We start from the raw sequence: 27996 nt of genomic DNA, 5'->3' as shown, positions 1-27996 counted from the left end.
TTTTACAACTCGTATCAATGTATGTAAGCTAGTAGAACTGTAAAAGAGTCATACGAATTCGAAAGAAAGACACAGAATTGTACTGTATTTTTCAAAGGTTTTGGGCTTCGATCAATGATTTTTGGTTTTATAWACATCATTGGSTTGGACCAGYTACCTTGTCATGCCACCTAGTGGAGACAGRCCCACATTACACAAAAACACAAGAGGCGTTCCAAACGGAAGATGTGGCGCGAGACATAGCTAGCTAATATTGTGTGTACATACAAACTTTTWAAGTAAAACACGAATCTAAACTAGTTCCATCCACAGCAGTTATTATACGTAGTTTCTCAAGGAAAAATGCCCCGTAGAAGACAGGTAAGACAAATATATGTCGTTAGATGGCTAGCTGGATAAGCTAACCAAGTGAAATACCGGTAACGTTAACTTAGCTAGCTAGAACAGTTAGCTATGTTAGTATAACGTTGCCGAAATGCGCATTTATATTGTGTCYATTTGAAAGTATTTTACGTTGTTAGCTAACGTTAGCTTGTATATAAACAAAATGCARAACCYTTAGTTAGCTAGCCAAGATGGCCTCTTTTTACGCTTATAAGCTAGATAGCTGATGCTAATATTGTGTTGTACTAGCTAGGCTGTGTTTACGTTCATATTTTATCGTGGCGCGGGTAGCTACTAACTACTTAACTGTATACAGTATCTCAATTATTAGAATTTGTACATTAACGTTAAATAATCTAACGTTGGTAAATTGTTTATTAGCTACTGATGAAGTAGCAATAATTCTACTTCTAGCTCATTTAGATAATGCCAGAAGATACTGACCCTACCGTTACGCTTGTTTACACTGAGCTGCACTGAGGTCGGAACACAATCTTGCTTACATTAAAAGCCAATGTGTACTTGATCCGAAAGTGTGGGGGAGGTTCTGTATGGAGGGCGTGACTCAATTGCGCAGCCTCCGTAGGCATGCAGAGGCCAAATTGAGCTCCAAACCGCATTGCTGTGCCCCTCCCAAATGTTGTAACAATGTTGAGGGCTCCATATATAGCTCCTCATTGACATGATTGGTTTACAGTAGGTGGGTCCTGTATAAACACAAACTCACTTCCTTGACAACTTCCGTCACAACAGCTCTGCGAAGCACAAGAAGTATGAATGCKCTGACTTCTGCAGAGGCCGTATCACTTTAAAAGCTGCACGGCCAATGCAGACCTCGGCTTGACCAGGCAGCGCCTTTTAGACKCCATGGAGTCAGAGCGAGATATGGGTCGGAAAATGTACCTCAATGCAAGGTTGGCATATCCCACATTTAACTTTTCCACACTACTTCACCGAGAAGATTGAAATACTTATAGTTTCTGCAGAAAACTTCCCCTTTCGTCCTCATGCTAGCTACCAGTAGTAGGGTGGTAGTCGCCCTTGATTATGACTCTCAGTTCTATTACATTACACATAAAAGTGTCTTCRGTAGGGGGGAGTTTTGTTAAGAGCTACAACGCTCGGTCTGAACTTTGACACGCATGGCTGGTTTTGGAACAATAAGGACCTTATCTTTCATATGGGCGAGAAATAGTTTTCAAAAAACTAAATATTTAATTGATACACACCTTTTTATAGGGTTAGGATTTCCACACAGCCATATTTACATGTTACAGTGCTTGTTTATGGAAAACAGAAGAAAGACGCAGTGGACTACCTGTGCTAATTAGCTGTTTGCACTTTTGGAACWCCTGTGTGTAAACGGAAGACAGACGCCACAAATGTTGCCACTGAAAAATACTGTTGGCTGCAACTGTGTTAAAACTAGTTAAAAAAGTGTACAGTAAGTGTTTATTTTGCATTTGTGAAATTATTTTGATGTGATATGAACGTAAAGGGATTTATGTTTCTGGGACCGTACTGCAATTGAGAATCGATTCACGTTTAGATGGAGTATTTGCCTGTTTCGACTTCCAGAGCCAATGTGCCCTTTATACAGAACATGTAAGGTCCTTGGACTAAGGAGTAACGTTAGGCTCCTTTAGTCCAATATTGGGCTAAGGTGAATCAACAAACAATGGACGTAATACAATAATTCTACAAAAAAATGCAGTAAACAAATCTGTTTTCACTAAATGTCAATAATGTGGTCGTCAAAATACATGATAAATCATTTGAAAGCAACGTGGCAGTTGTTAACCATGTCTTAAAATCCCAATACTGTACGTTATGATATTAACATGATATGAGCCTAAATGTAAAGCAAGTGAGAACGTTCAAATCTGTTGGACAGCCTTTTTTGTGAAACCCTCGAAATTGGTGTGTTCATATTTGTTCTTTGCGATGGGTATTCCTCAACCTATCAGAGTAAAATCGATGTGATATTGTATTGCCAAGAAGTATGGGAAYGTCCTGASGGTGTTTTGCGGTCATCGGACATCTTTTGACTGAAAATATCATTACAATGTAACCCAACTCAGGTCTCGGCCTACCAGAAGTAAGCAATGTTATAGACTGGTAGCCTTCTGTGTTACAGTTCAGACTTAGTGAGAAGTGGGTGTCTGTGTTAGGCTGTGTGTGTCTGTTTGGTGGGGGTGCTGCTGTGTGAGTGTGTGGGCTTGCTGAGAAGTGTGTGTCTGTGTAAGCCTGTGTGTGTGTTGGTGGGCGGTGCTGTGTGTGAGTGGGTGGGGATGGTGTGTGGGTGTCTAATTTGCATAAAATGTTTCAAATGGTTACAAACTCAGTTTTGCATAAAAAATGAAGATTTGTAAATAATATGACAAGCCTACCTTAAATGATTGGTCTTAAATGACTAATTATGTATTCTGTACTGCCTAATTTGCATAATATAGCATTTTAATTTAATCATTTGTTAATAATATGACCACCCTATTTTGAGATATTGAACAAAATGTGTAGAACTTAAGAATCCTATCCTGATGAAATAAGGTATTATGTGTTCCTAATAAGCTTCTATATAACATGGAATACAAAATATAACACCAGATCCTCAGTTTCATTTTGTCCCCTAACATCCAACCAGTAGCCACAGAAACCATTACAGAATGGCACGTTGCGTTGAACAACAAAGGAGCTGATTGGCTGACACTGCCATTCCAAAATGGCTGTGGTGGCTACTGCTAGCTAGCATGAGGACAGCAAGGGTAGTTTTCCAGGAAAACTAGCAGTATTTCAATCTTGTCAGTGTGGATAAAGGTACAATTTGTAGTACAGTGGCATATCCCATTCCTGCATCGAGGTACGCTCTCCGGCTCCATGTCTTAATGTATCCACGGTTGCGTTCCGACCTCAGTGCAGCGCAGTGTAAACAAGCTTAACGGTAGGGTGAGTATCTTCTAGCAAGCTAACTTATAGCAAATGTTAGAGCCACCATGGAAAGTAAATGGCTAACTATCTTCTGTTCTAGCATTAACCTTACTAATCCTGCTTTATTTCATTTTCTCACAGAGAGTGCATGTGGGGAGCGGCTCTGATGGGACTGAAGACTCAGACTCTTCTGCTGAGCGGGAACAGACGAACAGCTCGGAGAGTGATGGAAACATACCCAAGAGAACACGCCTCACAAGAGCATCTCTGCGCCTCAGCCAAAGCTCACAAGGTAAAGCCATGGGATGGATGTTTTAGCTGTGAATCAAAACCTACATCGCAACTGAGATAGTTCGGCTAGCTAACAGTGAGACAGTCACCTGTCTAGGAGACCCTGTGGGGGCTAAGAATTGCTAAAAGATTCCATTATTGTATCCTACATTGTAGGGTGTCCACCCACCAGGGTTTCTGTTAGGAAAAAGTCTGGCCGGACATGTGACCGGCAAAATAAAAAGTTACCGGACAATGAAGACATGTACCAGACCCATATGCATTGGGTGGGTAACCTGATTAGGGGGTCCACCCACTGTGCTCAGAATGACAGAAATCATATTTAGAATATGGTAATTCATCAACTGGGGAGAAAACTAGCTCTGACTGGGGGGGAAATAGTTTTGAACYGTCATCCAACTCGGGAACTCTGGCCTCTTTCTAGAGCTCAGATTTTCCGACCTGAAGATCGCTGGCGTCATGATTTGACCKCGTATTTTGACCCCGAGTACTGCAGCAGCAGCTCTTGCACTGTCTGACAGATTTTCCTCTCAAAGGCTCTGTATCTGTATMCTGTACGAGTCTAATAAATAAGATGGGCTACATATTGAATATACTGTATACACGRGCCAATTTAATTCCACTAAATTATGCAAATTCACCTAGACCGATAAGCATGACCAGTCAAATTACATCGACTGGTATTTCCATCAATGACTAGGCAAAAAACTATTATTTCGCAATGGGACTTTTTCTTCTTCTTCTCCTGGTTATTACCGGCTAACAGAAATTCTGCCACCCACTCCGCACAGAGTGAAAGAAAATGCGCTTTGGTGATGAAATTTGACTTCCTTATTTTATAAAATACATTTTAACAAGACAAATATGATTCTTCATGTTCTGAATTGTTCTGTGTGGTCTTTCTCTAACATATCATTAACATTATATACAAAACTTCAGATTTCGTAACCTAACGCATCCGATAATAAGCACCGAGCTCTGTTGACAGAGCGCCTCCGCATTCTCCTATTGACTTTTGTGGATTTTACATGTTGTGGTGGTGTCTGCATAGTTGTATCCGCGGGTCGCAAAATAAATATGATATTAGCTAGATTAAATGTAAAAGGATTTGAAAATAAAAAGCTTGCGGTACGCTCAGTGCCCCGTTGACAATTCACAAAAATACGCTTGTTTTTGTGAATGGAATTTCGCATTAATATTAAAAGCGTATACTACAATATGAAAATACTGCATGTCATGTCTCAAAATCAATATCTAACTTACCTCTATATTGTTTTATGTTCTTCGGATTTGAGAAGAAAGATGACGAGTTCAACAGTGTCAGTTAGCGTTACATCCAGACCGCTCACCACGTGTTGATTTTGTCCACCCACACCAGACGCGATCAGGACACGCAGGTTGAAATATCAAAATTAACTCTGAACCAAATATATTAATTTGGGGACAGGTCGAAAAGCATTAAATATTTATGGCAATTTAGCTAGCTAGCTTGTTGTTGACTAATTTGTCCTGGGATATAAACATTGGGTTGTTATTTTACCTGAAATGCACAAGGTCCTCTACTCCGACAATTAATCCACAGATAAAAGGGTAAACCGAGTTTGTTTCTAGTAATCTCTCCTCCTTCTTCTTTGGACTTTATATGGCGGTTGGCAACCAACTTTAAGGTGCATTACCTCCACCGACTGGAGTGTGGACCTCAGTTCATCTTTCAGTTACGCACSTGGGTATATGCTCCTAAAAACCAATGAGGAGATGGGAGAGGCAGGACCAAGTTCTATTTTTAGCGCATGGCTACGCAGATGCCGTTGACACGTGAGAGCAGTGTGGGTGCAATGATTGAATAACACCATGGTCCGCGTGCGCGAATAGATTCCCCCCTACACGAAACGTGATCACGACATGCAGGTTTAAAACAAACTCTGAATCAATTATATTAATTTGGGGACTGGTTGAAAAGCATTAAACATGTATGGCAATTTAGCTAGSTAGCTTGCAGTTGCTAGCCAACGTGTCCTATTTAGTTAGCTAGCTTGCTGTTGCTAGCTAATTTGTCCTGGCATATAAACATTGGGTTGTTATTTTACCTGAAATGCACAAGGTCCTCTACTCCGACAATTAGTCCACACATGAAACGGTCAACCGAATCATTTCTAGTCATCTCTAGTCCTCCTTCCAGGCTTTTTCTTCTTTGGACTTTATATGGTGATTGGCATCTAACTTTCATCATAAGGTGTATTACCACAAACGACGACCTCCGTTCATCTTTCAATCACCCACGTGGGTATAACCAATGAGATGGCATGTGGGTATATGCTTCTAAAAGCCAATGAGGAGATGGGAGAGGCAGGGCTTGCAGTGCGTTCTGCGCCACAAATACAACCAACTTCTATTTTAGCGCTTGGCAACGCAGGCGCTCATTGGTGCGCGTGAGCAGTGTGGGTGCAATGATTGAATAACATGTARGTGTGAATTTATTTTGCAACGCATCTGACGTGAGCGGTCTGTTCAGCATGACAATTCTCAAAAAGAATCCAGCCTAACTGACGCAATGCTATTTTCAAGATTTTTTACCACTTTTTTRCCCTCTGGCCTCCATTGAATTATTCYCCCTAATTTTGGCAATCCTACAAGGGTAAAAACTCCAGTAACTTTTGAACAGATTATGATAGACATGGAGCATTGGTTTTCTTAGAGGAGTATCTACACATTTAACATATTATTTTACCRATTGGTCCCATCATTTTATTTTTTTATTGGACACCCTATACATTGCCTTGTAGCTAAACATTGTGCCGTTTCTCCCACCTGCCCATYTAGACACACCAGATGTGAAGCAAGACGAGTCTCCACCGCTGACGCCTACAGGCAACGCCCCGTCGTCTGAGTCTGAGCTGGACATCTCCAGCCCCAATGCCTCCCACGATGAGAGCCTGGCCAAAGACCCTGCCCTCAGAGACTCCGACAAGGACCTCTCCCACCGGCCCAAGCGCCGTCGCTGCCARGAGACCTACAATTTTAACATGAAGTGTCCCACGCCGGGATGCAACTCYTTGGGTAAGATAAGTCACCATTTGGTTAGTGGCACCACTGCTAGTTTAGTGAATGCTCAACAAGACTTGTCCTGATTCTTGTTATGATTCTAGTTAATTAAATGTATTCTCTGTAAACTCATTGCTTTTCTTTCTCTCTTGTTTCTCGCAGGACATCTAACAGGGAAACATGAACGGCATTTTGCGGTATCAGGATGCCCACTTTACCACAACCTCTCTGCTGATGAATGCAAGGTATATGTCAGAACAATATTTTCCATTGGTTATGTGTTTTGAGGTGCATTAACTTCATTGTCTCCTACGATGAGAGCCACAGAGAATCAAATCCCCAATAAATGTATTCTTCCTTTTTATTGACAGGTGAAAGCAACCACTCGTGAGAAACACGAAGAAGAGGCAAAGGTGCAGGAGGAAAGCAACAGACACGCCACACGCCACCAGGTAAAATTAATACAATTAATATTGAATACTTTTTAAGGTGATTCATGTTCACTTCATGTTGGAAGTGAAAAAAATCCCAATTAATTTCTGTTGTGTCCACCAGACGCCCACTTCAAGACAGACGAGATACAAAGAGCAGGTGACGGAGATGAGGAAAGGGAGGAACTCTGGCTTGTCTAAGGAGCAGAAGGAGAAATACATGGTGAGACATATTCAAATGACTAAAGGGACAATTATGTTTGCTATGGAGATCTTACATTTTGGTGTCTTAGAATTTGAAACGCATTTCAAAAGTCGTTTTTGTGATGTTGTCATATAGACTTGGTTTATTGACACAATCAACACTCGTTTTATTTCTCCATCTCATCCACAGGAGCATCGACAGAGCCACYGCAACACCAGAGAACCTCTTCTGGAGAACATCACAAGTGAATATGACCTGGAGCTCTTCAGAAAAGCCCAGGCACGTGCATCTGAAGATCTGGTAAGAGAAAAACCTCGGTGCACCTACCTCCTTCATTAATAATTAACCAATAGTGATATAGATTGTATTGTAGATAAGGTCATCTTGGTTGTTTAGAAGAATTTCATATTTCACCTCTCTTGTTTCGCACTTGTTGAAAACGCCACAGGAGAGGCTGCGGATCCAGGGACAGATCACGGAGGGCAGCAACATGATCAAGACCATCCTGTTCGGCCGCTACGAGCTGGACACCTGGTACCACTCGCCSTACCCTGAGGAGTACGCCCGCCTYGGACGCCTCTACGTCTGCGAGTTCTGCCTCAAGTACATGAAGAGCCAGACCATTCTGAGACGACACATGGTAAGARAATGAAGAGCCAGGCTTATCACCTCTTAGGCTTGTGTTACACAAAGCAACTTTCACGCAATTTTAGTTGTCACTCGTAACCTGCAACTGCATCTTCTCAAGCCACTTTGCTGGTGCACAAAACAACTCAAATGTGATTGAAATAGCATGCAACAGCCAATCAAATTTAAGCTGCTTTTGTCATATGTTTGGGAATTCTCAACTTACCCAATGTCATCTGCTGCGGTACATTGTGATTTCACAAATTATTTGTTTATCCAACCGTTTGGTTATTGTATACGGATCGAGTTAGATAAGCTGGCTGAAACAATTTAGCTAGCTAGCCAAAATGAAATTGCCAGCAAATTGCTGCGTTACATTGTGATTTCACAAATTATTTGTTTATCCAACTGTTTGGTTATTGTATAAGGATCGAGTTAGATAAGCTGGCTGTACAATTTAGCTAGCTAGCCAAAATAAAATTGCCAGCACCGTTTAATCAAGCTAGCTAGCTAGCTACGAGCTAACCAAGCTAGCAACGAGCTACGCCAACTAATGCAGTTCATGTTGGACAATTTCAGTTGAAACTGGTCAGAGAGAGGTCTGGGTTAACCTAAGAAATTATGTTTAATGACTGCCAAACCATGTACATAAATCTTTACTATTATTTGTTTTGATTGGCTGTTTCTTGCAACTAGTTGCACAAAGTTGAATTGTTTGCAACTGGATGCAACCAAGTCGCGGATGAATTGCTTATCAGTGGCAGGGGGTGTTGCACGAATCAATCCTAATGCAACAAAGTTGCAAGCAACTAAAGCTGCGTCCAAGTTGCTACGTGTAACTACACCCTTAAGGCATGAACAGACCTCCAAGACTGTCGGCTGTGGTACACCTCTGCCCAGGATGTCAGTCAATGCTTTTTTTGTGTACACATTAGTGATGCATGGGTTGATTCATAACTCGCAGTCTCCGCGGTTATATCCGTGTGCCGGGCGGGTTTAGGGTCATGAAATATTGTGTGTATTAAAGGTGGGTGGGTAGGTTAAATTAAGCGAGAACAATGCATTAAAAATCCCAAATGTATAATTCTTGTGCAATTCATATCTATAGGCTTTAGGTTTTTCTTTCATCACTTTTATCTGGAGTTGGTGCATATGCCCTGAAGCTTAGGCTTAACTGTATACGTGCCAAACAAACGCCATTTGCCAAATGCTTTTGGGAACTTGGGCAGAAAAAGTTAACATCYACCCAAGATGTTATGTGTGATGATTGCGAGGCGTTATACAGATTGGACAGTCGCACGACGGGGATGTCAAATATGGCAGGCCAAGGCGACTGTACTGTTCAGATGTGTTAAATGGAATAGTAACTGAAATCTGGACACTGACTGTAGGTCTGTAACCGCTCACATAGCCTAATATAACATTAACTCCTGCAGAATTAAGCCGTTCTTGCAGTAAAATGTTACACTAAATGTACATTTTTACTCGGGAACAGGAGTAGAGAAATATCATGTTTTTTATTTCATAATCTTGAGAGAATGAATGTGCTGTTAGGGAACGTATCGAAGGTTCTATCTTTATCAGCATCATAAAAGCTGCTAGTATTTCAACCACATTAATTATACATCCAACCCGAACTAAAATCTTATCAGAAATATGTTGGAGTGTTTTCACTGCTTTTAATTCCCTTAAAACTGGTCAAACTAATGCAGACCTGCCAACCTGCATGCATTTTGCATACTATGCACGTAATTTGACGTCAAATTATGCTGGTACAAAAAAACGACCCTAAAAATATTCTTCTAGTCGGAACATTGTGTCTGAAGTTGGTGCTGAGCCAATCYGAGGACTTGGGCAAGGAGAAAAAAATGTCTAGCTCTTCAGTCAGGCACTCTCCATATTCATACTATTTTCAGGGCCACTGGAAAATATGTGGCGAGGCAGTATTTGCCGCAGCACTAGTTTAATCAAATATATTGATGGAAAGCGTTAAAAATAGGGGCATTTTATTTTTTTAACCAATTTGCCTCATGGTTTGTGAACTCGCTCACAATGTCTGTCCGTCACATCAGAGTGCTGCTGCAGGCTTTTTGAGTATGTTTAAATGCACACGAATAATGAAATACTCTGCTTATCTTAATCGGCGTACGGTCAAAATCAAAGTAAGCATACGCCAATTAAAACACCTGGTTTTCTGAGCAGTCTTTGAAATGATTAGGACATGTAAACACTTTAATCGATGCCCAGCGGTGTATTTGATCTGCGCATGTGTTAGCACCAGCTGAGCGAGGCTCCCTCTTTAGCGAGTGAAGTGTGTTCGGAACAACTGAAGTAGTTTTCACATACAAAGTTGGTATGTCCAAACTCTGTGGTAGAATGTTTATTTTCAGCACTTTCAGAGTGCCATCAGGTAGCCTGATTTCAGATGTTGCCACGTTCTTGCAAACGATGTAAGCTTTTTAATCAAACTAATATTTTAATCTGACTATCCACAATAATCATATTGTTGTGTGCATGTAACTGCACTCTGCGTGTCTTGACCAATCAGATTCACAGAAATCGCAGGTCGCGCGGGTCGTGTACAAAGCGCGCTCTCCACTTTCCTCCGGTATTTATTTAGCAAGCTTGATAACACATCATTCCCGACAGACACAAGCATAAACTCTTTCATAAATGTAGCAGCCTATACACCTAAACATTAGCGATCTGACATGCTGTATTGCATGGAAACAAGACTATTTTTCAGACTGATCAACTGTAGGCTACTAACAACAGATGCTGTATAGTCTACCCCAGAGTTTCACGAACTCGGTCCTGGGCACCATCCTCCACAAGGCCAGGATTTTTTTTTTTACCAAATAACCTGATTAGTAAAAACTCTGGTTCCATCATAGCCCATATTCAACCTTTTTACAACAGATGAATCGCATCATACCATATAAGTTCCAGGGTTTTACCTGTGTAGGTTATCAGATCAGGAAAATCTACAGGCCCCAGAATATTTTTTTCACCACATCACTCTGGGACCTGTGGTGCCACCGCTGACTATTTTCCTCCCTCGAGCTGGATGGCAGCTCTCCACCATTAATATCACTGATGTGTGAGGAAAAAGGGTAGTGAAAATGGAGAACGAACTGTTTGCGAAATACATATTCCAAAATGTAAGGCTCCCGAGTGGCTACAGACCCTAGTTCGATCCCGGGCTGTATCACAACCCTGCGCACAATTGGCCCAGCGTCGTTCCGGTTTAGGGGAGGCTTTGGCCGTGGTAGGCTGTCATTGTAAAATAAGAATTTGTTCTTAACTGAATTGCCTAGTTAAAGGTTAAAATAAATAAAAATGTGTTAGTCAAGCACAACCACTATTTCAGAGTTAGCTCCTAAACCAAGGTGTCATTACGAAGAAGGTAGTTAGCTACAGCGTTTAGTCAACGAAGCGAAAGCACTCTCTTGCCCGCACATGCTTTGATCTCCGCCACCATAGTAGGCACGAGCGCATTGACGAGCAAGAAAACGTGCGGTGTTGTGGTAGTTCAGTGTGCTTCTCTGCCTGGATGGAAAGGCCGAGAGAGCTGTTCAGCTAATACGACCTTCACAGAACGTTATGTTAGACTGTGAAAGATTAGTAGGCCGATGTTAATGAACCAGTTGTTGATCTGTCCTCTTGATATAGCWGTATGGTCAACAGTAGATTGCTAATGATGGGATAATAGTCAGTTCACCGTTGACAAGGCATGTTGAATGAATGGTAGCCTAGTAGTCAGACCTAACTTGATGGATTAGMTRAGGGATGGAAATCTGGAACAAGCTCATATAGGCCTAGCTCAGTTGTTTCATAATATTCCAAATAGCCTACAGTAAGCTAGACTATTACATTGCATCCAGTAATTGAATTATTAAACCCCCCCCACCCCCCACCCAGAAAATAAATAATTAAGTCAGTTTACATTTTCACTAGACTACAGGTGTGTCATTGAGACCAACTCAATTTCATTTAGGATCATACACAAAACTTCTGTGCTGGCTAAATTATGATAGAATTTAAGACTCTAGGTTTCAGGAAATGGCAGTTACAGGCTTTTCAAAAATGCAAAATGCTTCAATTTCTTGAGGGGAAAGTAAACGGACCCCTCCTGCCCTCCCCCCTAACCAACCTTAGGCCTACATCAGCACCACTTTATCAGAAAATCCCAGGGAGAGCCCTGATTTTACATCTAAACATATTTCTAGTTTGCTACTGAAGAGCAGCTAATTACCAAGTACCCATAACAGTCTATAGTCTACCATTCATAGTGAGGCAGTCTTCTGCCAACATCATTATTGGGCTAAAAAAGGTGCATTGCCTATGATTTGACCAGTGGGGGTGTCGCAAGTGCGCCGTTGTGGGGTCCAGTGGTGCCGCCGCCACACTGAAGTGGTACAAGGTCGGCATGTCTGCTGATGTCATTTGAACATTTTGCACGGATAATCTTTCCCCCCCTTTTTGTTTTTTTGTTATTGCATTCTCTTCCTGGTCTCGAAACCTCTTTGCTGCGTGAGAGAAGCAGACGTAAAAGAGAACTTTACCGATGTCAACTAGATTTGATCATTTGTTTTATTGATGTAGGGTAACAAGTAATGACAAGAGAAGTTGCATGTATCTAATTATAGACAAGTTGATCAAATAGCTTACCAAAATGTTGGAAATTATAATCAGAAACATAGGACTATCTAAATGAATAATCATAATAATACCGCACACCCTGTCAATAAATTGTTCTGGCATCTCTGACTGTACAGCACATTTTCTATATTTGCGGGTTAGGGTCAGGTGCTGCGGGCCTGAGCTTTTCACTTTATCACATATAGAAAACTCAACAACATGGTAGTTACTCCACAATACTAACATAATTGACAGAGTGAAAATAAGGAAGCCTGTACAGAATACAAATATGCCAAAACTTTCTGTTCGGTTTGCTACAGGGCACTAAAGTAATACTTCAAAAATGTGGCAAGCAATTAACTTTTTGTTCTGAAAACAAAGTGTTATGTTTGAGGCAAATCCAATACAACACATTAGAGTYCCACTCTCCATATTTTCAAACAATGTTGGTGGCTGCATCATGTTATGGCAATGCTTGTAATTGTTAAGGACTGGGGAGTTATCCACGATAAAAATGAATAGAATAGAGCTAAACACAAGCAAAAAAAAACGGCGAAATCTACACTGGAGTTGCTTACCAAGTGGCAGAGTTACAATTTTGACTTACATCTGCTTCAAAATCTATGGCAAGACCAGAAAATGGTTGTCTAGCAATTATCAACAAACAATTTGACWGAGCTTGAAGAATTTTTTAAAGAATAATGGGCAAATGTTTCACAATCCAAGTGTGGAATGCTCTTAGAGACTCTGTAATCGCTGCCAAAGGTGATTCTATTGACTATTTATCTAATCAAGATATATTCATGTTTTATTTATTATACATTCTTTACAAATATAATCATTTGACTTCCACTTTGATATTGCAGAGTATTTTGGGGAGATTGTTGACAAAAAATGACAAATCAATTTTAATCCCACTTTGTAACACCACAAAATCTGGAAAAAGTAAATTGGTGTGAATACTTTCTGAAGGCACTGTAGCGCTGTACATTGGGGTTCAGCCTGGTTAAAATACTCCAGGCCAGAAGGTGGCAGTAGCATTGCTTTCGCGTTGTTTACATTGGCATGTCAAATATGATAATTTCCCCCCATCATTTTACTACATATACTGAACAAAAATATGAACGTAACGTGCAACAATTTAACAATTTTACTGAGTTACAGTTCATTTAAGGATATCAGTCAATTTAAATAAATCAATTAGGCCCTAATCTATTTATTTCACATTACTGGGCAGGGGGGCAGCTATCGGTGGGCCTGGGATAGCATAGGCCCACCCACTAGGGAGCCAGGCCCAGCCAATCGGAATGAGTTTTTCCCTACAAAAGGGCTTTATTACGGACAGGAATACTCCTCAGTTTCATCAGCTGTCCGGGTGGCTGGTCTCAGATGATCCTGCAGGTGAAGAATCCAGATGTGGAGGTCCTGGGCTGGCGTGGTTAGACGTGGTCTGCGGTGGCGAGGCCGGTTGGACGTACTCCCAAATTCTCTAAAACGACGTTGGAGGTGGCTTATGGTAGAGAAATGAACATTTAATTATCTGGCAACAGCTCGACCCCTCAAAACTTGAGACATCTTTGGCATTGTGTTATGTGACAACTGCCTTTTATTGGCCTATTATTGTTCCCAGCACAAGGTGCACCTGTGTAATGATCATGCTGTTTAATCAGGGATGTAAACAAATTTGAGCACAACATTTTAGAGGAATAAGCTTTGTGCGTATTAAAAATATTTTGTTTCAGCTCATGAAACATTTGACCAACACTTTATTTACATGTTGCGTTTATATTTTTGTTCAGTATACATCACTCCTGTACATCATTGATTTAAATGATTATAAGGCTGTAAATATCAGACTGGGTCAGTGGATAATTGGATTTGAATTAGCAAATCAATGGTGTTGTCTCCCTGTGTGTTTGCTAGGCCAAGTGTGTGTGGAAGCATCCACCCGGAGATGAGGTCTACAGGAAGGGAGCCATCTCTGTCTTTGAAGTGGACGGCAAGAAGAACAAGGTGAGGGGTCTATACATTTTCTCTAACCCTGGACTCATACTTTACTTTGTCTGTTTTTTCCTCAAAATAGGTGTATTGGTCTAAAGAGCAAAGAAATAATCATGGTTTAAAAAAAAAAAGTTATGTCTCACACTTCTTCAGCCTATGGTCCCTAACCCCAGGGGTGCCTGGCTGTCCTATACAACAAGCTGCATTATCTCTGGCAAGGCCTTTGGGGAATTTAAATGGTGTGGTTTCCTTTTCCAGATCTACTGCCAGAACCTGTGTCTACTCGCCAAGCTCTTCCTGGATCACAAGACGCTGTACTACGACGTGGAACCCTTTCTGTTCTACGTTATGACCGAGGCAGACAACACAGGCTGCCATCTTGTGGGATACTTCTCTAAGGTAAATAAAACATTTAAAAAGACCAAGGCACCCATCCACTGTACTCCTTCCACATTGATAGTGGTTGCCTGTATACATTCAGGGCCATATCCCTGTAATGCTTAGAGAAGATCACATGTCAAGTGTTATTGAAGTGTTGTGGTTGCAGGTTCACCTGCCTCATCTAAAGCCTTTTCTTTTGGAGTGTTGCTATAGGCCACCAAGTGCTCACAGTCAGTATCTAAACAATGTGTGTGAAATGCTTCATAGTGTATGTGATGTAAAGAGAGAGGTCTACTTTCTTGGGGACCTGAATATTGACTGGTTTTCATCAAGCTGTCTGCTCAAGAGGAAGCTTCTCACTGTAACCAGTGCCTGTAATCTGGTTCAGGTTATTAATCAACCTATCAGTAGAACGTTGTTCTAAAGCTATATCTTTACCCATTGGGTGCAGTGATCACAGTATAGTGACTATATCCAGGAAAGCCACATTTCCTAAAGTTGGGCCTAAAATAGTGAATAAGAGATTATGCAAAAGATGTTGCTGTGACTCATGTGGATGATGTAAAAAATATTTTTAAAATGCCAAATTATTGATGAACATGCACCTGTTTAGAGACTTACTTTTAGAACTGTTAAGGGTCCATGGATTGATGAAGAATTTTAAAACTGTATGGTTGAAAGAGATGGGACAAAAGGAGTGGCTAATAAGTCTGGCTGCACATCTGACTGGCTGAATTATTGCAAATGGAAAAATGATGTGACTTAACTCAACAAAATAAGAAGGAACTATATTATGAAGCCAAGATCAATGCTATAAAGAATGATAGAAAACAACTTTGCAGTGCTTTAAATTAAATTATGGGCAGAAAGACATTCAACTCCATCTTTCATCGAATCAAATGGCTTATTCATCACAAAACTGTTTGTTGTTGCCAATTATTTTAATGATGACTTCATTGGCAAAGTGGGCAAACTACTGGTTCTAATAGTAGATATATTAGCTTGCTACCAGCTCTTAGCAAACTGTTGGGGAAAAAATGTGTTTGACCACATACAATGCTATTTCTCTGTAAATAAATTAACAACAGACTTTCAGCATGCTTATAGAGAAGGGCACTCAACATGTACTGCACTGACACAAATTACTGATGATTGGTTGAAAGAAATTGATTGTGGGAGCTGTACTGTTAGATTTCAGTGCAGCCTTTGGAATTATTGACCATAACATGTGTTGAGAACTTATGTTTTATGGCTATTCAACGTCAGCTCTAAGTCCACGGTACGGCAAACTATCTAATAGAACTCAGAGGGTTTTCTTTAATGGAAYCTTCACAAATGTCAAACATGTAAAGTGTGGTGTACTGCAGGGCAGCTCTCTAGGCCCTCTACTATTTTCTAGTTTTWCRYATGACCTGCCACTGGCATTAAACAAAGCATGTGTGTCCATGTYTGCTGATGATTCAACCATATATGCATCAGCAACCACAGCTAATGAWGTTACTGAAACCCTTAGCAAAGATTTGCAGTCAGTTTTGGAATGGGTGACCAGTAACATCTCTAAAACTAAGAGCATTGTATTTGGTACAAATCATTCCCTAAGTTCTAGACCTCACCTGAATCCAGTAATTAATGGTGTGGCTGTTGAACAAGTTGAGGAGACTAATTTACTTGGAGTTTCCTTGGATTGTAAACTGTCATAGTGACAACATATAGATTCAATGGTTGTAAAGATGGGGAGAGGTCTGTCTGTAATAAAGAGATGCTCTGCTTTTTTGACACCACACAAGTCCTGCAGGCTCTAGTTTTATCTTATCTTGATTATTGTCCAGTCATATGGTCAACTGCTGCAAAGAAAGACCTAGTTAAGCTGCAGCTGGCCCAGAACAGCGCGGCACGTCTTGCTCTTCATTGTAATCAGAGGGCTAATATGAATACTATGCATGCCAGTCTCTCTTGGCTAAGAGTTGAGGAAAGACTGACTGCATCACTTCTTGTTTAAAAAAAAAAAAAGAAACATTGTGTTGGAACTTCCAAATTGTTTGCATAGGTAACTTACACACAGCGCTGACACACACTTACCCCACCAGGCATGCCACCAGGGGTCTTTTCACTGTCCCCAGGTTCTGAACAAGTTCATGGAAAAGTACAATATTATACAGAGCCATGAGTGCATGGAACTCCCTTCTGTCACATATAGCGCAATTGAACAGCAAACCTTGTTTCAAAAAAACAAATAAAGCAACACCTCACAGCACCTCACAGCACAATGCCTCTCCCCCATGTGACTTGTTGTGTGTATGTACTGACATGTATGTGTAACTGAATAGATGCACACTACATGTTCATGTTTTTAAATGTATGTCAATTGTAAAAGTCTTTTGTCTGTAATGTTTTTTACGTTATGTGTCGGACCCCAGTAAGACTCGTTTTTGCCATTAGCGTTAGCTAATGGGGATCCTAATAAATTTTTCTCCCATGACATTTTCATACAGTTGATGCTAGGAGCTTTATTGTTTTTTTATTACCAAGTCTCTGTCATTACTTTAGTTTTAAAGATGAGACTCATACACATATTCTCTGTTCTTACAGGAAAAGAACTCTTTCCTCAACTACAACGTCTCTTGCATCCTGACCATGCCCCAGTACATGAGACAGGGCTATGGGAAGATGCTGATTGACTTCAGTAAGTCGCTATAGGCATATTTTTTTTTACCTCTGTTCTCTCTTATTAACTACAGCCAGGTGGAATTTCCAGATGATTTTATTAAGCCCCCAGGAATGAAAACACAGGGTATTGGTGATTTAAATACACAGTCAACACTGAAAGGGCTGACACAAAATGCAGCTGCTTTAATATGCCCTGAAAGCAAGTTCTTTGTGTCTACATTACATGGCTATTAGGGCTGGGCAATACGGCCTAAAAGTCATATATATATATATATATATATATATATATATATAAATTTTTTCAAACTTAAGGGTGATTCATGATATAGCTAACAAAAAATATATAATAATAATAATCTTAAAATAAGCTTCTTGTACAGTTAAAGGTAAAATACACTGCATTTCAATCAGTCAGCAATAATCTAATGAATTCAGGCCTTGTAAAATTATACCTAGGCTAAATATAAGCTTTCCATAACCACAAGACCCATTAATAATATCGTTATTTTATCAAAATATTTCAATTAGCTTTTTTTGCAATAATGACTGATCTGCTTTCAAGTATGTCTATGAAAATGCTATTTTTGTTACAAATGTACACCACTACCGTTCAAAAGTTTGGGGTCACTTAGAAATGTCCTTGTTTTTGAAAGAAAAGCACATTTTTTGTCCATTTAAAATAACATCAAATTGATCAGAAATACAGTGTAGACATTGTTYATGTTGTAAATGACTATTGTAGCTGGAAACGGCAGATTGTTTTATGGAATATCTACATAGGCGTACAGAGGCCCATTATCTGCAACCATCACTCCTGTGTTTCAATGGCGCTTTGTGTTAGGTAATCCAAGTTTATCATTTAAAAGGCTAATTGATCATTAGAAAACCCTTTTGCAACTATGTTAGCKCAGCTAAAAACTGTTGTTCTGATTAAAGAAGCAATAAAACTGGCCTTTAGACTAGTTGAGTATCTGGAGCATCAGCATTTGTGGGTTCGATTACAGGCTCAAAATGGCCAATAACAAAGCACTTTCTTCTGAAACTCGTCAGTCTATTCTTGTTCTGAGAAATGAAGGCTATTCCATGCGAGAAATTACTAAGAAACTGAAGATCTCGTACAATGCTGTGCACTACTCCCTTCACAGAGCAGCACACACTGGCTCTAACCAGAATAGAAAGAGTAGTGGGAGGCCCCGGTGCACAACTGAGCAAGATGACAAGTACATTAGAGTGTCTAGTTTGAGAAACAGACGCCTCACAAGTCCTCAACTGGCAGCTTCATTAATAGCACCTGCAAAACACCAGTCTCAATGTCAACAGTGAAGAGGCGACTCCGGGATGCTGGCCTTCTCGGCAGATTTGCAAAGAAAAAGCCATATCTCAGACTGGCCAATAAAAATAAAAGATTTAAGATGGGCAAAAGAACTCAGACACTGGACAGAGGAAGGTTGTAAAAAAGTGTTATGGACAAACAAATCTAAATTTGAGGTGTTCGGATCACAAAGAAGAACATTCGTGAGACGCAGAAAAAATGAAAAGATGCTGGAGGAGTGCTTGATGCCATCTGTCAAGCATGGTGGAGGCAATGTGATGGTCTGGGGGTGCTTTGGTGGTGGTAAAGTGGGATATTTGTACAGGGTAAAAGGGATCTTGAAGGAAGGCTATCACTCCATTTTGCAACGCCATGCCATACCCTGTGGATGGTGCTCCAATTGGTGCCAATTTCCTCCTACAACAGGACAAGAACTATGCTCCAAACTATGCAAGAACTATTTAGGAAAGAAGCAGTCAGCTGGTATTCTGTCTATAATGGAGTGGCCAACACAGTCACTGGATCTCAACCCTATTGAGCTGTTGTGGGAGCAGCTTGACCGTATGGTACGTAAGAAGTTCCCATCAAGCCAAGCCAATCCAATTTGTGGGAGGTGCTTCAGGAAGCACGGGGTGAAATCTCTTCAGATTACCTCAACAAATTTACAAATAGAATGCCAAAGGTCTGCAAGGCTGGAATTGCTGCATATAGAGGATTCTTTGACGAAAGCAAAGTTTGAAGAAGGACGCAATTATTATTTKAATTAAAAATCATTATTTATAACCATGTCAACGTCTTGACTATATTTCCTATTGATTTTGCAACTCATTTCATGTATATTTTCATGGAAAACAAGGACATTTCTAAGGGACCCCAAACTTTTTGAAGTGTACATCCCCTAAGTTCCCCACTAATAATGACCAACTTCTTGTAGCAGGCATTTTAGAAAATTTTTACGAATAATTTTTAACTGTCTATCTTGTTAGTTATCTAATAGATCCAAGTTGGCTAGATTTTAAATATAAATGTTAGCGGGCATTACAGATCTCATAAACAATCTCTCAAGCACGCGCCCACATGCTAGTGAATAGCCAGCTGATCTTTATATTTAAAGTCTAGCCAACTTGGATCTATTAGCTAGCTAACATGGTAGAACAGTGGAACTGCTATAAACACACTCTGTCCGTCTCCAACTGTTTGAACAGCATGCTATCCTGTCCACTTTGAAAGTGGCCTACCTGGATAAGAAGAATGAGTTGCCAATTCCTTATTTAAATGTGTCTTTTTCTGCTCATTTATAAAACACAGACTAGACAGTTGGCACAAGTCGGTGGCAAAAATGCTTCTATCGGACTGTACGTGGTACAGCAAAGCGAGACAGAAATTGAGCATACATTTTCAACAGAATTTTCATTCACACTCCCGCTTTAGCAGGGTCTGCTCTCCGTAAATTTTGGGAGTTGAGACAAAAATAGTAATAGTTAGATAGGTTAAGTTCTCCTCTATTACAGTAAATGTGTGTCTCAATGTGTTTCGGGATCCATATGATGGATTTATGTTGGACCAAACCTCAAATGCAAATAGTGAGTTGAAACTGCTTGTTGTCAYAGAGGAAGAATGGATGTTTCTACTTTTGTTGTTGTGAGCGGCAGGGGCTTGGTGTATGATTGGCAAGGTGCACAAAGCACAGAAAAAGAGCAAAAGAGACGAGACTAGAAAGACAACATGAACAAGCGGACAAAAAAGCTCATAAAAACGTTTCAAACATTCTTGCAATACAGGCACGATATAGGCTAAAACATCAATTAGATTTCATCAAATTAATTTGGTGTATCGCCCAGCTCTAGTGGCTATTGCAGTAGAGTAAAACTACAGTTCAGTTTGAGGTTTTACTTTTCTCCACTGGGTCTCATTGCTATTTTCGTGCAGTCCATCTCGTTGTTTATTTGAACTGCTACTGACCACCCTGCCTATCCCTTTTCTATAGGTTACCTGCTGTCCAAGGTGGAGGAYAAGGTGGGCTCCCCAGAGCGGCCCCTCTCGGACCTGGGCCTCATCAGTTACCGCAGCTACTGGAAGGAGGTGCTGCTACGCTACATGTACAACTTCCAGGGCAAGGAAATCTCCATCAAAGGTGATAGAGAGGACTTTGCATGGAACTGAATTTGTTCACACCAAAAAATGTGTGTGCTTAATGCCACACTTTACTGTGTTAAGAGGATTTGGAAAGAATGTACAATTAGTTTTGGGTCAAAATGAGGCTGTCAAATGAGGTGGCTTGTTCAGGTTACACACACACACACACACTCGCACACATACATCATCTCCAAAGTGTTCCTTTTCAATTGCTACTATGGTTATGCATATCCTTATATTTATTCTGTTACAAACATTATAGTTTGGGCCTGTCCAAATAGGGCAATTCTCCTCTCATAACTCATTTGTCTCTAGGCGCATCCAACTGCTCAGCATACACTAAGCACTTTAAACCTGGGACGACTACCCTTGATTTTGCACAGTTTTTAGCAAGTATTTGCTCCAACTTGTGTGTATGTAGCCTTATCTGTTTTATGTGGTTGTTGTCTGTAAATGTTGATGATTTTAATGTTGTTAATTATGTGGCTTCAGGTTAGCCTACATTTCATTTGAACACGTGAGCAGATTTTCTACCAAGCATTTAAATATGAAATGGTACACTCTTGGCAGGATTCTCTTTTTTGAATGAGTGTGTGAAGAGCTGCGTATTATGTTTGCGTGTTCAGAGATCAGCCAGGAGACAGCCGTGAACCCGGTGGACATTGTCAGCACCCTGCAGTCCCTGCAGATGCTCAAGTACTGGAAGGGAAAGCACCTGGTCTTGAAGAGACAGGTACTGTATGTGTCCCCTTCATGAAGAAGATGTGTGTGTGTGTGTGTGTGTGTGTGTGTGTGTGTGTGTGTGTGTGTGTGTGTGTGTGNGTGTGTGTGTGTGTGTGTGTGTGTGTGTGTCATGACAATATCAACATCGGTTAACCCTTTGTACTCTGATCCCACATATGGGATCAAAATGGGTGACTGATAAGTGTTTAAATTGGAACGCAGTGGCTGTACAGTAACATACTATAAATGACGTATTGGGTCTCCGCTTTACAACGACGTATAGCTTTCAACTGACAAATGTTTTAAATGGAACCACCACCCCCTACAAATGTGCTCGCTTCAGTTCCTCCAAAGGCACAGCCAGTAGATTAAAAAATTTACAAAAATGAACTATTTGAAGGCTCTACCCCTGAGTAATGAAAGTGTATTGAAATGACTGTGCACACTTTGAAGAGGTGTGGCCATTTGGAGACACCAGTTAGACCTGTCACTCAAACCCTTGTATTTTTTAAATTTTWAATTTTACCTTTATTTAACCAGGTAGGCTAGTTGAGAACAAGTTCTCATTTACAACTGCGACCTGGCGTATTGTATTTTTTGTCTTGTCATGTTGTATCTACCCCAAGTTTTGGCATGAATATTCTTGTTATATTATTGAACTATTTCCAGATTTCGTTATCGACAAATGGTTGCAAAAAGTACAGTAAAGGTAAAATGCACATAAATTCAACAGTTTGAATGTGGTTCTGTCTCAGGTGAACTGGCCTCACCTTTGTTCCCTTTCAATTGCTACCGTGGTTATACATATCCTTCTCATATTTTTTCTGTTTGGCATTTCAATTTGTGCAACATGACAATATCAAATTTGATTCAGTTTGTCAGTTAAAACCCTACGTTTCTCCTCTTAAATAAGTTGTCCTTAGGTGCATCAAACTAGACACAAGGAGAAGTCCTGTGGACATTTGAGCTATCCTTGGTTTTGCACTGTATTTATCATGTACAGTGCCTTCGGAAAGTATTCAGATCCCTTGACTTTTTCCACATTTTGTTACGTTACAGCCTTATTCTAAAATTGATTTAATAAAACAATTTTCTTAGCAATCTACAGAAAATACCCCAACAGGTTTTTAGAAATGTTTGCTAATTTGTTAAAAACTAAAAGAACAGACATCAAATCATATGTATTTATATAAACCTTCGTACATCAGCTGATATCTCAAAGTGCTGTACAGAAACCCAGCCTAAAACCCCAAACAGCAAGCAATGCAGGTGTAGAAGCACGGTGGCTAGGAAAAATTTWGGAAAAACTCCCTAGAAAGGCCAAAACCTAGGAAGAAACCTAGAGAGGAACCAGGCTATGAGGGGTGGCCAGTCCTCTTCTGGCTGTGCCAGGTGGAGATTATAACAGAACATGGTCAAGATGTTCAAATGTTCATAAATGACCAGCATGGTCAAATAATAATAATCACAGTAGTTGTCGAGGGTGCAGCAAGTCAGCACCTCAGGAGTAAATGTCAGTTGGCTTTTCATAGCCMATCATTAAGAGTATCTCTACCGCTTCTGCGGTCTCTAGAGAGTTGAAAACAGCAGGTCTGGGACAGGTAGCACGTCCGGTGAACAGGTCAMGGTTCCATAGCCGCAGGCAGAACAGTTGAAACTGGAGCAGCAGCACGGCCAGGTGGACTGGGGACAGCAAGGAGTCATCAAGCCAGGTAGTCCTGAGGCATGGTCCTAGGGCTCAGGTCCTCGTGATTTGGGAAGTTGTTTAGTCTTCTTTATTGTTGCGGAGAAAGGGTGGTCTCTTCTGTTCCCATGCGCCCAACTTTTWTTGACATAACCTATTTACTTAAGTATTATTTGCATACGTATTCAGACCGTTTGCTATGAGACTCAAAATTGAGCTCAGGTGCTTCCTGTTTCCATTGATCATCCCAGAAATGTTTCTTCAACTTGATTGGAGTCCACCTGTGGTAAATTCAATTGATTGGACATGATTTGGAAAGGCACATACCTGTCTATATAAGGTCCCACAGTTGACAGTGCATGTCAGAGCAAAAACCAAGCCATGAGGTTGAAGGAATTTTCTGTAGAGCTCCGAGACTGGATTGTGTCGAGGCACAGATCTGGGGAAGGGTACCAAAAAATGTCTGCAGAATTGAAGGTCCCCAAGAACACAGTGGCCTCGATCATTCTTAAATGGAACAAGTTTTGAACCACCAAGAATCTTCCTAGAGCAGGCTGCCCGGCCAAACTGAGCAATCGGGGTAGAAGGGCCTTGATCAGGGAGGTGACCAAGAACCCAATGGTCACTCTGTGGAGATGGGAGAACCTTACAGAAGGACAACCATCTCTGCAGCACTGCACCAATCAGGCCTTTATGGTAGAGTGGCCAGACAGAAGCCACTCTTCAGTAAAAAGCACATGACAGCCCGCTTGGAGTTTGCCAAAAGGCACCTAAAGGACTCGTAAACCATGAGAAACAAGATTCTCTGGTCTGATGAAAACAAGATTGAACTCTTTGGCCTGAATGCCAAGCGTCACATCTGGAGGAAACCTGGCACCATCCCTACGGTGAAGCATGGTGCTGGCAGGATCATGCTGTGGGGATGTTTTTCTAGTCAGGATCAAGGGAAGATGAACAAAGCAAAGTACAGAGAGATCCTTGATGAAAACCTGCTCCAGAGCGCTCAGGACCTCAGGCTCGGGCGAAGGTTCACCTTCCAACAGGACAACGACCCTAAGCACACAGCCAAGACAACGCGGGAGTGGCTGAATGTCCTTGAGTGGCCCAGCCAGAGCCTGGACATTAACCCAATCTAACATCTCTGAAGAGACCTGAYAATAGCTGTGCAGGAACGCTCCCCATCCAACCTGACAGAGCTTGAGAGGATCTGCAGAGAAGAATGGGAGAAACTCTCAAAATACATGTGTGCCAAGCGTGTAGTGTCATACCCAAGAAGACTCGAGGCTGTAATCGCTGCCAAAGGTGCTTCAACAAAGTAAGTAAAGGGTCTGAATACTTACATTATGTAAATGTGATATTTCATTGTTTAATTTTTTWAATAAATTAGCAAAACATTTATGAAAACAGTTTTTGCTTTGTTATTATGGGGTATTGTGTGTCGATTGATGAGGGAAGAAAACAATTTGTCAATTTTAGAAGAAGGCTGTAACCTAACAAAATGTGGAAAAAGTCAAGGGGTCTGAATACTTTCCGAAGGCACTGTATTTGCTGTAGCTTGTGCGTATATAACCCTATCTATCTGTTTTATGTGGTTGTCATCTATGTCATGTGGTCTGTGAWTGTGCTCTTGAATCTGATGCACATTCCTGTAAAAGGCCAATAAATTCTATGAACTGAACTCCCCCTTACAGGATCTGATCGACGAGTGGAAATCCAAGGAGACCAAAAGAGGCAGCAACAACAAAACCATTGACCCCAGTTCGTTAAAATGGACCCCGCCCAAAGGGACATAGGCTAAAGGCTCACAAGTGAGCCACCTAATAAACTCTTCTTTCTTCTACCACTCCTGCCAGGATAGGAGTCCTATCAACTATCAATACCACAGTGTTCTTTCTTCTATCCCTCCATCCACCCTGTATAGCTGCCCTTTACTAGGTTTTTCTTGTCTGGAGGAACTCTCGTCCCCTGTTTTACATTTCGACTCGTATTTATATTGTAGAAATTTGTCGCCATGTCACCATTCAATCAATTCTTGGCTTAAATATTGTTAAACAATGAAAGTCTGATATTTTTAGTTGATGACTTTTGTTTTAAACGATCCACCTAGATCAAGATAAGCTACGAATGTTTTTACACCTCGCCGAAGCCTTGTACCGAAAGCTCAGACTAGTGGATCACATAATGAATGTTTTGCTTCTGTCCTCCAAAAAAAAAATACATACTTCTGACCTGCTGCAGCATTCCTGGCCTTTTCTTTTATTTCATTCAACACAGTGGCAGTTGTTTGCAGAGACAAGTGCTTTTTTTTGGGATAGAATATACAATAATCATCGGCATGAACTTGGATACCTTAAAGACATAGCATTTTTTCTTAAAAGTATGAGATACTGTTGTTTCTTTTTTTTATGCGTTGATATCAACATTGTATAGACCATGTAAACATTCAAATCTGAATCTTTTTTATTATCTGTAGGAATACAGGTGTTGGTCCCATGCCTCTTGTGAATCTGCCAAATGAAGAAATACAAATAGTACAGAATTCCAGTTAAAATGTTTGGTTTGCATTTAGTCATCATAAATACAGGTTTTACATGTATATTTAACAGTTTAAAATGTTTTACTGTGCAAACTACATTACAAAGTGCTCTCAGGTTTTAACCATAACATCGATGTATAAGTAATACCTGGTTGTGTGTGTGGTCCTTCGGCGATATCGATCGCAGTGCTGGTAGCATCTGGAATGATTCTTGTGAACGATTCTGCAGCAACAAAAAAGCATTTGTTCACAGCGCACGACTGGAATTGCCGGTACCTGTTTTATTGTTTAAACCTTTGGTGTTACTTCTCTGTGCTGTGTTTTTGTCATTCTTTTTTTGTATTTTTAATAAAATTACCTTGAGATTTTATATGGAGTTGAATTATTCTTACCCCCACTTGATGCTCTTCTTCCCATAAGTCCAACAAACATCTCCCCTTTATTTCCTGTTGAAGACAAAATCAGGAAAGATTCATTTAAAAAGGAGATGCATTGTTACATTTAAAACGGGTTTTAAATGCATGTAATGCAGAAAYATTGCTCATACTGTTGGGTTTGCTGATAGGATTTAGACACTGAATAATCTAAAATATAGTGTGTGAACGGTGGACCAGAGAGTTCTGTTTAGGCTACCACTATATTCCAAAAAAYGTGTTTGTCATTACTCCAGTGTTCTATACTTACGTCTTCTATTCACTCGAATAGGCTGCTGCTGAACATCTGTAGTAAAAGGTAACTGTTAAGCACTCAAATGTATTTGAGTTTAAAAAGACAAGCCGATTTGCTTATTAATTAGATATAATACATACTGAACATAAATACAGTACACACCATACAATTTGTATTCTAGTCTACCTTAATCCTGTAATAAGATCCCTTTTACAGATTTGCACAGGAAGAATGTTAGTGTTACCTGAGCGTTTGCCCATGAGCCCGTAGAACTGATGGGCTTTAGATCTCTTAATCAGACTAGCCACTTGGCTGGCCAACCTCTTCTCCAGTGGCTCATCCTGGTGAAAAGATTAAAGACAAGATTATTATTATTTTGTTGTTGTTGTTGATTAATTTGCATGATTTCTCCACAATTGTGACAATTATTGCTATGTAACAACGTTTTTGGTTCAAATCATTACTAGAGCAACTATATGAATCTCACTTACCTGCCAGTCTTTGGATACCCAGTGTTCCTTGTCAACACTAAAAGACAATCCCTGACACGTATACACCAGGGAATACAGGGTAACTATTACCAGCTGGAATTTCCAAATATCCATTGAGTGTAATGATACCAGACAAAGCTATATTCAAATAAGCCTATTTTGTACTTCAGAAATATATATTTTAATTAAATAATAATCGTTTGCTGTTGAGTGAGCTCAGAAAATATCTATTTGTTCAGCTGGATAGAGGGCTGTGTCTATTCCTTCTCTGACTGATCCTCCGCTGACTGAATATAATGTGCATTTTATACTACAGTACCCCATACAGCCTCATGTCCCCTCCCCTCAATGCCATCAAATCCTCAAGCTCATACGATTATTACGCAGTATCTAAGAAATATGGCAAATTTTTTACGTCATGAAAAGAGTTGCATGAAATAGATTTTTGCAAACCTATATGTACATAATTGAGTGTAAAAAAAAATGGTGAGGTAAATTCAACAAGCTGTACTCCAGTTTGATCGCTTGGGCTGATGATATGCATAATGCTCAATATCTAATTTACAGAAAATGTAATTGTACTACTTATCCATGGTTTGCTTTAAAAGTTTTACCTGGTGCTCAACTCGTTTTCCTTGGGTTTGATTGTATTGGGAACTGAGTTTAAATGTGTAATTGATTTGCCTCATATTTCCTTTAATGCACTGTCTTTAAAGCGCTCTTATCTGATCTGTATGTATGCGATTCACAGTTAAATATTTGCATTTTTAAATTGGATTCTGTTATTTCCATGTTTGTCAAAACCGGATCTCAATATTTGCCAGAAAATAGTCAGCAGCCTCATTTG

At 40.3% G+C, this 27996-nt stretch overlaps 2 protein-coding genes across 3 annotated transcripts; one reads left to right on the top strand and one right to left on the bottom strand.

Moving 5' to 3' along the window:
* Window positions 1–187: 187 nt before the first annotated feature.
* On the top strand, window positions 188–26359 carry LOC111976927 (histone acetyltransferase KAT7). Its single transcript, XM_024006093.2, has 14 exons — window positions 188–360; window positions 3454–3604; window positions 6424–6660; window positions 6808–6890; window positions 7017–7097; window positions 7201–7299; window positions 7471–7581; window positions 7730–7921; window positions 14473–14562; window positions 14809–14949; window positions 17521–17614; window positions 20898–21044; window positions 21673–21779; window positions 25145–26359. Exons 1-14 carry the CDS (start codon window positions 343–345, stop codon window positions 25244–25246), a joined length of 1653 nt encoding a protein of 550 aa, XP_023861861.1. The 5' UTR covers window positions 188–342; the 3' UTR covers window positions 25247–26359.
* Window positions 25657–27440, bottom strand: LOC111976929 (protachykinin-1-like). 2 transcript variants are annotated; one of them, XM_024006096.2, is made up of 6 exons: window positions 27150–27440; window positions 26903–26999; window positions 26674–26709; window positions 26382–26435; window positions 26138–26212; window positions 25657–25960 (listed from the first exon to the last, which is right to left on the bottom strand). In XM_024006096.2, exons 1-6 carry the CDS (start codon window positions 27261–27263, stop codon window positions 25917–25919), a joined length of 420 nt encoding a protein of 139 aa, XP_023861864.1. In that variant the 5' UTR covers window positions 27264–27440; the 3' UTR covers window positions 25657–25916. The 2 variants fall into 2 exon arrangements, with proteins under 2 accessions (XP_023861864.1, XP_070304243.1); XM_070448142.1 differs by lacking the exon at window positions 26674–26709 and having other exon boundaries at window positions 27150–27428.
* Between the last annotated feature and the right edge of the window lie 556 nt (window positions 27441–27996).

This window comes from Salvelinus sp. IW2-2015, linkage group LG17 (genome assembly GCF_002910315.2).
Source record: "Salvelinus sp. IW2-2015 linkage group LG17, ASM291031v2, whole genome shotgun sequence".
NCBI classification, from domain to species: domain Eukaryota; kingdom Metazoa; phylum Chordata; class Actinopteri; order Salmoniformes; family Salmonidae; genus Salvelinus; species Salvelinus sp. IW2-2015.
The sequence above is the reverse complement of the archived record's forward strand: the minus strand, read 5'-3'. Positions and strand labels throughout refer to the sequence as shown.